This window comes from Tarenaya hassleriana, unplaced genomic scaffold (genome assembly GCF_000463585.1).
Source record: "Tarenaya hassleriana unplaced genomic scaffold, ASM46358v1 Cleome39, whole genome shotgun sequence".
Taxonomy (NCBI): domain Eukaryota; kingdom Viridiplantae; phylum Streptophyta; class Magnoliopsida; order Brassicales; family Cleomaceae; genus Tarenaya; species Tarenaya hassleriana.
In genome coordinates this window covers 494,463-504,672 of record NW_010966822.1, presented here as the reverse complement: position 1 = coordinate 504,672, position 10,210 = coordinate 494,463, and the positions used below count along the sequence as shown (strand labels likewise).

General features: G+C 37.2%; 1 protein-coding gene across 1 annotated transcript; it reads right to left on the bottom strand.

Annotated features, from left to right (window-relative positions):
- Positions 1-3,621: 3,621 nt before the first annotated feature.
- LOC104822925 (protein kinase 2B, chloroplastic) lies at positions 3,622-5,640 on the bottom strand. Its single transcript, XM_010554288.1, has 5 exons — positions 5,458-5,640; positions 4,902-5,233; positions 4,674-4,809; positions 4,393-4,523; positions 3,622-4,309 (listed from the first exon to the last, which is right to left on the bottom strand). Exons 1-5 carry the CDS (start codon positions 5,519-5,521, stop codon positions 3,797-3,799), a joined length of 1,176 nt encoding a protein of 391 aa, XP_010552590.1. The 5' UTR covers positions 5,522-5,640; the 3' UTR covers positions 3,622-3,796.
- Between the last annotated feature and the right edge of the window lie 4,570 nt (positions 5,641-10,210).

The following is a 10,210-nucleotide window of genomic DNA, read 5'->3' as shown; positions in this document are numbered from 1 at the left end:
ACATGTATCGCTCGCTCTACAATGGAAAGTGAATTCATAGCTTTGGATAAAGCTGGTGAAGAAGCTGAATGGCTTAGAAATTTCTTGGAAGATATTCCGTATTGGCCCAAACCATTGACACCTATATGCATACATTGCGATAATCTCGCTGCAATAGGAAGGGCAGGAAGTGTGATGTACAACGTAAAGTCTCGTCACATTAGACGTAGACATAATACCGTTAGACAACTAATCTCAAGTGGTATTATCACTGTTGACTACGTGAAGTCAAAGGATAATGTAGCTGATCCACTTACAAAAGGTCTTTGTAGAGATTTGGTTGAAAAATCATCCAAGGGAATGGGTTTATGGCCAAGGACAAGTTAGTACGGTGGTAACTCTACCTAGCAGACTGGAGATCCCAAGAACTAGGTTCAAAGAGAATACAAAGTCGTAACTAACAGTTCAACATTGTCAAATATAACCCAACTCATTCTCATGATGAGACAATGTTCTATGGAAAAGGGTAAATTATACGGCTTTAAGTTAGAAGACTTAAAAGCTAAGAAATTTTTAATGGTTCCTAAATTTGACATGATCAAATAGTGTATCTTCAGAGATGACACGCTTAGGAAACCACCTATGTGAAAGTGAAGTGTGGGCCGCTTCAAGGAGAATAATGGTTGGCCAGTTCTCTACGCTTTCATGAAACCAGACAGGTGTTCATGGCTGAAACGAACACAAAAGTGAGAACCAAAGACGGTTAAGAATTAATTGTGTGGTTTAGATTGCCTTGGTATACATAAAAAACCGACAGTTCAAAGATATCGCATCTACCGATTGGTGAGTATATCCGATTTAAATCCACTATGGAAAGTTCAAAGGGAAACCTACTTATCCAGATGCGATTAATTCTTCATAGTTGAATCACAAAGGTTGCATGGTTTTAAAAAGTTTTCTAAAATTCTCCATTCATGTGGGGGATTGTTGGAGTTTTCTTTTTAAATTAAATGAATGGAGATATTTTTATAAGTTACTCTCCAATTTGTTTACAAAACTTACATATATTTATGGCTTTTTTAAAATGTTACAAGTTTTTCAATCCTATAAATAGGAGGATTGTTTTCATGTTTTAGACACAACAAGAACACCAATCAAGAAAAACACAAAAGCTTTCTACAAAAGAAAGAAAATCATCTTTTTTCCTTTGTGATTCAAACCGAGCTTTGAGTTCGACAAGGCACCGGAGTTTGAAGTACCACTGTTCCGGTGAGGTACGTCCGTCCTATCCTGGGAGGATATATTCCATTAACCGTAGGTACCGCGCGGGGAATAATTTCCTTAAGGAGACACGGTTCGCCGTGGGTTCGGATTTGGTTTTCCGGTTTTAAAACAAAAATCATATTGATATAATGATGTTGGAATATATATATATATATATATATATATATATATATATATATATATAATGTTGTCGTGCTGTATTCTGTCTTTTCCAATATTTTTTTATGGACTTTGCAAAAACTCTTTCTGATACCCAAAAAAAAAATGTACATTAAAATGCCATGGTGAAACAGGAAACAGCAAAATCGACAACAAGATTATATATTATTGTGAAATATGAAACAACAAATGAATATTAGAATGTTTTAGTTTGCCGAATTTCTGTTGTTTGAATTGCTTTTTGTTTTGTATGTTGTCGTTATTCGGAATACCGATACAATGGAAACATGTAACCAATCTTACACATAAGTGACGTGGAATTTTGTGGGTTTTGAGGCTGGATCCAACAGAAGAACAAATATGGTCAGAGTGTTATATACATATACATACATACATATATATATACATGTATATTAACCACATGCATGTCATTTTGGTTGCATGCCAAATGCCACCTAGGGTTCCCCCAAACACTTCAGCGTTTAAAACACAAAGCTTCGTATCTGACAGCTTATGTCTCCAACGATGAAGTGATTTAGGGGAACTCAAGGGGACATTTGACTCTTTTCGCTTGCCTCCATCTTTACTCACTCTCAGAACATATACATACATATTTATAGACTTTGCCATATATATATATGTGGAATCTTCTAGAGGGACCGTTGCCAAAGATTCTCGACATTATCGAAAACGTGTGTAAGAATTTACGCTAATGAAGACGAACCTAGTCGGGGTTTGGTGCCTCGTGAGACATTGGAAAGAATCGTATATATGTCTAAAAGCAAGTTGTTGTATGTATCTCCCTATTCCCTCTTCTTGCACACAACAAAGACTATATACATTCATGGAAGTATATACCTCGTTTGTCTAGTCAACTGATATAAAGTTTTAATCAACGAGTGAATTTTTACGTGGATTATTATCACGTCAATTTGCTACCCGGTGACAAATATTACCCAAACATATATTCGTACGTATATTGGTTATATATAATTTCATTTAAATTTGTGCATAACCAACGTGTTCTTGTTGACGACCAAGAGTACGTACGTATGCGACACAAGATACGTAAAATATGTGAGTGCATACATAGAGAAGGTTTATAATAAACATTCGTGGTACGATGATGGAATATGTTTTTTCTTTTAAAGAAGAGATGCAACTATTATCTTGATAACTCTCTAACTCTATAATAACCCGAGGCATGTGTCTGAATATGTATCATGAAATACACGACGATTAGGATACTGAAATTCCCCTATAGAGCATTTGGGTCGTGATATTGTGTCTCCGGACCTCTAATAGTCGAATTCTTGGCCACCGACCGAAGACAAATGGAGAATGACGATGTGATTCCAACCGAGATTTACAAATTAATCGATCCTAACGGGTATGTGTTTCAGAATTCGTAATCCTAATTTGCTTACACATATATACACCGGAATCAATACGAGCTATATCTTTTGTGAAAAAGTTGAAAAGAAACTAGAAGCCTTTAATATATCACTTCAAGATATTATTCTTTCTTTGGGCTGCCCACCCCTTGCCTCTGATTTGCGTCCAGGTTCACATGCTTTAAGTTTTCTCATCTCTCCATTCTATTTGTACATGCATCTTCTCTAGCTCCCACTATAAATAGCAATGCAACTCACTCCATCTTCTCAAACCCTACAAATAATTCCATTTATATGCGTATATATGCGTGTGTTTTCTCCTCTTATGATATATATATACACTTGTAAAAATGATATATATATATGAAATATCATTTGGATCGGATGTCTCCTGGAGTTCCCTCGAACACTTCATTAGGGACATTTCTTTCGGGATACGAACCCTACTGAAGTGTTTGGGGGAACTCTTGGCCTCATTCGATTATCTCAATAAGTTTATGAGAATCTCAAAATGAATTAATATTTTCCCGTTACGTATATGCATGATCCAAATTTCCACACACGGCATCTTACATCGCAGTTATGTTACTGTGGTGTTTTTTGAGTTTATATGTATATATATATATATATATATCTATATATATGATGTATATATTTATGGCTGATGATGTCTTGACGACAGGTCCATACATATATATACATATATATATATATATATATCTGTGTGTGTATACACATGCATATCGAGTTAACAAATCTTTTACTCGCCGTCCTTGTTCCTCTTCGCAGCTTGAAACACGAACGCTATTAAACTCAGAGGGTTCTGTGGATAAGAGAACAAACTTACACATAATGTTGAACTCCAAGCTCTGTCTAACCAAAGTATACAAACTACTCGTACATATTATATATATATATATATATATATATGTACAGACACCAAAACAAGGTCGGTCAACTGAGATCTCCTATATGCTTCATCACCGGACACGAGGAGATTGTAGTCGAGGCGAAACCAGAATCGTATTTGGAACCAAAACCGAGTGCTTATCACTTGTCTTTGCTGTCCTGTCGAGTTCTTCGAGAGAAGACAAGACATCAGACATCTTCGGCCTCAGCTTAGCTTCATTGTTCAGACACAGCAACGCAATGTTTGCAGCTGCACAAGCGCCTTTGTGAGGGTACTGACCTTCAAGCTTAGTGTCCATTATCCTAAACACTTTCCTTCTGTCTCCTAAGTAAGGTATCGCCCAATCCACGAGGTTTTGTTCCGTTCCCACTTTCGATTTGTCCACTGTTGGCCGTCCCGAGATAAGTTCGAGAAGCACCACTCCGAAGCTGTAAACGTCACTCTTGGACGTTAACCGGCCCGTGGCAACGTATTCTGGTGCTGCGTACCCATGAGTTCCCATCACTTGTGTTGAGACATGGGTTTTGTCCCCTGTCGGTCCCGCCTTTGCCAGACCAAAATCTGAGAGCTTCGCATTGAAATCCTGCGAGTATACCGAAATCGTATAGCTATAGAGTGATCACATATGAAGCATGAGTAGTTTTTTTTTTCTCGAGTAGCTTGTACCGCATCAAGTAGAATATTGGAGGCCTTGAAATCTCGGTATATGACTTTGGCATCGTGAAGGAAAGCGAGTCCTCTTGCAGCACTGACGGCAACTTTCATCCTCGTTGCCCACGGAATCGGCTCTGCACCTCCTGCAAAAACCTCACATACATAACTATCCAGATCAGATATACATACAGACACACATATATATATACACATAAGAATTAGAAAAGAGATCAACTTTTTCATGTATGCAACACCATATATAGATGTTTGTACTTGGTGGGCAGGTGACTTACGTCTAAACAGATGATTCTCCAAGCTCCCCTTTGGCATGTACTCATACACCAAAAGCCTGTTCTCCCCCTCCAAGCAGTATCCGATCAGTTTGACAAGATTCGGATGGTGAAGTTGTCCAAGATAGTGAACCTCTGTCTGGAATCCATAATTCTTTAACCCGTAAGAAACCATCTTATAACTCTTAAATGCCGAATCTTGGTGTCTCAAGATAAGGTCATGAACATTACCAACCACTCCTTATGGCCTTGACGTCCTCCTGACTTAAGTTTCTTGACGGCCACGACCATACCAGAGCCGGGTCTCGAAGGCGATAATGTCCGCTCGTCCATCCATCCTTTGTAAACGTAACCAAACCCGCCTTCGCCGATCAGACTGTTGGGCCTGAAGTTTCTAGTGGCGGTCTTAAGTTCATTGAAGGTAAATGCTTTTAACGTAGGAGACGGTAAGAGTTCCACTTCGCTTCTCGGCGTTGGAAGAGATGAAACAGAAGAGCTCTTCTCGCTGTAAGATGGTAAGGTGAGGCTGGAGAGTCCTGACGAATGTGCCCTTCTGCGGGAAACTGTAGAAAAAACCGGTAAATGGATTTCACGTTGTGTATCATGCAACGGGAGATATGTGATCATCTTCAAGGACAAGGGCTTATATTTCATTCAAATTTCGCATGAATTCGACAAACCCAGAATCAAGAACACATCAAAATCCTATCTTTTTGTAAACTCCATGACAAGGATAAACTCGAACTAAGAGATAGAAAGACAAGCAAGGGTATTCGAGTTTCAGCACCTGAGGGGTTGTGAGGACTATCTCTGATATCTACTCTTGCAGAAGAATCCAAGCAATTCCCCATTGGAATCTGTGAATAAAGAGCAGTTTTTGTGTGGTCGAGGAAAATGGTAGTAGGGCAAAACCAGAGGAGAGGAAACAGGGAATAAAGACAGAGGAATGTGAAACGAAACAGGGGGAGATAAAGATCCACCAGAGACAGGAGAAAGACTAAAGCAAAGGTTTTTAAGTCTTTGAATCTGTCTTTGTCGTTTTGGGTGGGTCAACTGACTCAAGACTGACGTGAGCGCCACCATCACCCGCTCCAATTTACCTTTTTGTCCTCCGTCTATTTTTTATCCTTATTTTATTTTATAAAAAAAATATTGCTATCCACAATATTGCATGTAAAAAATGTCGTTTCTAAAATGATCATATAATTCGAATCGAGTTTATTTTATGGTAATACTCCGTAGCCAGCATGGCTTATACTGGAGGTGTTATTATTTTTTATTTGTATTTGGAAGACTAACGATATAATAATACTGAATTCAAGATCATGAATTCAAAACATATTTATTTTTATACTCACTCGAATCAATTATCTAATCATGTATACAAAATATTGTATTATATATAGAAAGATATTATTATTAGAATATTATTATTGATATGATTATGATTTACCCTAGATATTATGTCTAGATTGTATTTTGCTATATATTAGATGTATTCTTTCTATTATCAATAATAGAAAAATATTTCTCTATTATGGTATTAGAGATTCGGTTTTCGTTTTAGATTTTTTTTTCTCATCAACAATGGTAATTAAATCTCAAAGCGACGATGAAGATGATGATATATACTAAATCCAATAGTATTATCATCTTGAGCATCGTCTTGCATTCATTTTGTTCTTTTTTTCTAGTTTTATTTTTGACGACAGTGTTAATTACTGTCAACCCTAGCCGATGTGCTATTCCTTTTTTTTTTCTCTGACGACGTTCGTTTATCGATGTCAATCCTAGCTGTTGTGAGCTCTTTAAACATGGTTTTTAGCCTCTTTTCCACGTATTTGCATCACTTATTTTTATTCTCTTCTCCTGTCCCGCTGCTAGACTATCACGCATTATGCGTCGCGCTTTTGCGCCCATTTTTTTTTTCTCCGGCCTAGCCGCTATATACACCGCAGTTTTTTGCGCTGCCGACTTCATTGTCGTGCAACCCAATTCACGCATACGCGTCGCACTTTCGTGCCATATCAGCCTCTGAGAATACAACTCTCAAGCTCTTCAAACGTTATCAAGCAACACCGATTCAAGTCTGAACTACACTACCACATGAAAGATGATTCGTTTAATACTATCACAATTTCAGTTTTCAGTTTTTATGTAACAAGGTTGAATTCATCATATATGATTGATCTTGAGGGGGCATATAGGAATATATTATTATTAGAATATTATCATTGATATGATTATGATTTACCCTAGATATTATGCCTAGAATATTCTATTGTATTTTGCTATATATTATGATGTATTCTTTCCATTATCAATAATAGAAAAATATTTCCCTTAATATTGAGGCTTTTGGAATATGTAAAAGGAAGTTTAACTGAAATTTTCTTTTGAAATCCTTCGAAGAAATAAAGTATATTATGATGTATTCTTTCCATTATCAATAATAGAAGGATATTTCCCTTAATATTGAGGCTTTTGGAATATGTAAAAGGAAGTTTAACTGAAATTTTCTTTTGAAATCCTTCGAAGAAATAAAGTAACATTAAAAAATATTTTTTTTATCGGATTAGGTTAAAAGTCTACAATTCAAAGACGAAGCTATCTTTTTCTCCAAGCAAAACACACAAATTCCACCTTCGAGTAACTTTACGCATCCACCATGGTCAAAGCATTATATAATATGTGCGTGTGTGTATATATATATATAACGTTTCACATTATTGTATATACATACACATATACACGGTCGGTTGGGTTGGGTTAGGTGTAGCATATGCAAGAGTCTAGAGGCCAAACTCGCGATTTGATAGTGACTTGGGAAAAACTACCTGCCGTTTTCAATAATTCTAAAGGAAAACTACGTCGTTTCTTTCGCACCAACGATATGTAAGCCTGTAAGGTAAGGAGTTCAACAACTTATAGAGATACCACGCGGAAATCTCCTGTAAAATATCTCCGGTCAAAACGTCACCACCGTGCCGCCGGAGAGAAATGATGTTTCCGGTATGAATCGCTGGAAACCGGTGTATCAGTTGTATCAACGAGAGAGAATTATGTTGTAGAGAGAGAAGAAAATGGTGAATTATGAACTCTGTATTGATCGATGTACAACTCTAAGTATAAATACTCTGTTCGAATACAAACCTTCTACTTCTAACGCAGGTTTTGATCACATACTCTAATAATGTGTTCTCATGAACAGACGATGGTATTCTTCGTGAGAAGGAAACATCTTCATATAACTAACGGGGCAAGGGCCCAGGTTTATTACTTAAATAGCCCAGATGTGTCACAAGAATTTCTTCTGTACACAACCAAAAAATGCCTGAAAAAACGTTGCAGTTTGTACCCTACTTTTTATGACAAAAGACCTAAATATCCATTTAATGAAACGTTTCGTTTTGATTGAAAAAGAAATGAAACGTTTTTTCGCTTGAAAATCTGATATTAAAAAATTGTGAATATTAAATATTGAGACAAATTAAATGTGCTTCTCTCTCATCTCTCTCCCTGTTTTATCCCGATCGTGCGCATTTCCGTCCGCCATTGAAGCTCTGTCGAAGCTTTAAATCAAGCTTGTGATCAGTTTTTTTTTGTGCTTTCGAAACTAAATCTCCTATACAGGTATAATGAGAGTAAAATCCAAGCATTTTAGTTTATTATTGTGCCTTAAATTCTGTTCTAGGGTTTCATTTAAATGTCTGAAATTTTTGGGTTGTTGATGAGAATGACAAATTTCGGTTCATTTGACAGGATTATGGATGGTTTTGAAGATTGTTATACATGTATTTGTATTTGGTATGGTGGTTTTTGGGGAAAAAATGATGATGGATTGTTTGAATGGAAGGGAAGTGATGATTGTTCGAAGACAATATGCATTTTTAACAAAGCAAACGAAGTAACACACGAGGAACTTGTCGGAACTGTCTGTGCCCAGCTAACCGTTGATTTAGGAAAGACGAAACTGAGTTTTGTTCCAATTGTAATGGATGGAAACCGTCCGGAATATATAGTCGATGACATGGGAGTGAAATCTTTCCTATTTAGCAAAATTAATGGACGGCGAAGATGGTTATATGTAGAGCGAAAGGATGATGATGGAGTTGAGCTAGAAACGTGTGTTTGTGAAGTTGAGTTAGCGGTTGATGTGAATGGAGAAAAAGGAAGAGAGATTGTTGATGGTAATGGTTTAGTTGTGGATTTTGTGGTAGGAGAACAAGATGAGGAAGAAAGAGAACACAATGATGTGGAAATGGGTGTTGATTATGATGTGGTTGAGCAAGAGACTTTGCATGATCGTATACGACACGAGAATGAAGTGGTTGTTACGACCGACAATGCTAGAGTTGAAAACATGATAGAGGTAGCTACTGAAGTTGCAACGGAGTTAGGGAATGCAGTTACAATACAGTTAGGTACTGAAGTTGCAATAGAGTTAGGTACTGAAGTTGCAGATGATGGTGGAAGACGTGTAAGTGGAACCGAATGTTTCTCATTTGAAGACAGATTGGATTTTACGGTGGGAAAGGAATTTGACAGTAAGAAAGAGCTAAAGATGAAGGTAATGAAAGCTATTTGAAGACAGATTGGATTTTACGGTGGGAAAGGAATTTGACAGTAAGAAAGAGCTAAAGATGAAGGTAATGAAAGCTTCACATGATGCACGTTTTGAATATTATGTATACAAGTCCGAATCACAGATATGGGAAGCAAGATGTCGATTCCGAAGACAAGGTTGTATGTGGAAAGTTCGAGCAGTGGTTAAAAAGAAAACTGAGTGTTTTAGAGTGATGAAGCACGTGAATGTCCATACATGTACACCGTTGTTACAACCACAAGAGAGAGAAGAGAAAACAAACAATGGTACAATAGAGATGGTTGTTGCTTATCTCAAAAGACATTTTGCGGGATAAGTTGATCTTCCTAGAGTGAAAAGGTTGATGTCTTTGGTGAGCAAAGCTTATAAATGCAAGATTTCTTACATAACGGCATGGAGAGGAAGAAAACAAGCTCAAAATGCTGTTTGGGGGAATCCGGTGGAAAACTATAATAGGCTTCCGAGTTATTTCCATATGTTGAAGGAAAAAAACGAGGGTACGATAACAGAGATACAATTTGAAGAAGATGGACAAACTTTTAAGTATGCATTTCTTGCTTTGGGTGCTTGCATCAAAGGGTGGTGTGCAATGCGTAAAGTGATTGCCGTAGACGCAACATCTCTAAAAACGTCATATAAAGGCTTCTTGATTGTCGCAACAGCTCAAGACGGTAACCGACATTTATATCCACTAGCTTGGGGCATAGTTGATACAGAAAATGATGCTTCTTGGAATTGGTTTATGAGGAAATTGGCAGGAGTGATTCCTGATAGCGATAATATGGTTTTGATTTCGGATCGACATCAAAGCATCGCAAATGCTATTTGTGATGTGTATAGGAGAGCTAAACATGCATTTTGTGCGTATCACATTTCACAAAATATCAAGACGTTAGTCAACAAAGGAGTATGGGGGAAAAAAAACAAAAACGGA

Bases quoted from the DNA above. Each gene is read 5' to 3' on its own strand.
- LOC104822925 (XM_010554288.1), bottom strand. From the start codon at position 5,521: ATGGGGAATTGCTTGGATTCTTCTGCAAGAGTAGATATCAGAGATAGT. The intron at 5,234-5,457 runs GTGCTGAAACTC...TTTTTTCTACAG, and splicing joins TAGTCCTCACAACCCCTCAG to TTTCCCGCAGAAGGGCACAT. The intron at 4,524-4,673 runs GTAAGTCACCTG...AGGTTTTTGCAG, and splicing joins GGAGAATCATCTGTTTAGAC to GAGGTGCAGAGCCGATTCCG.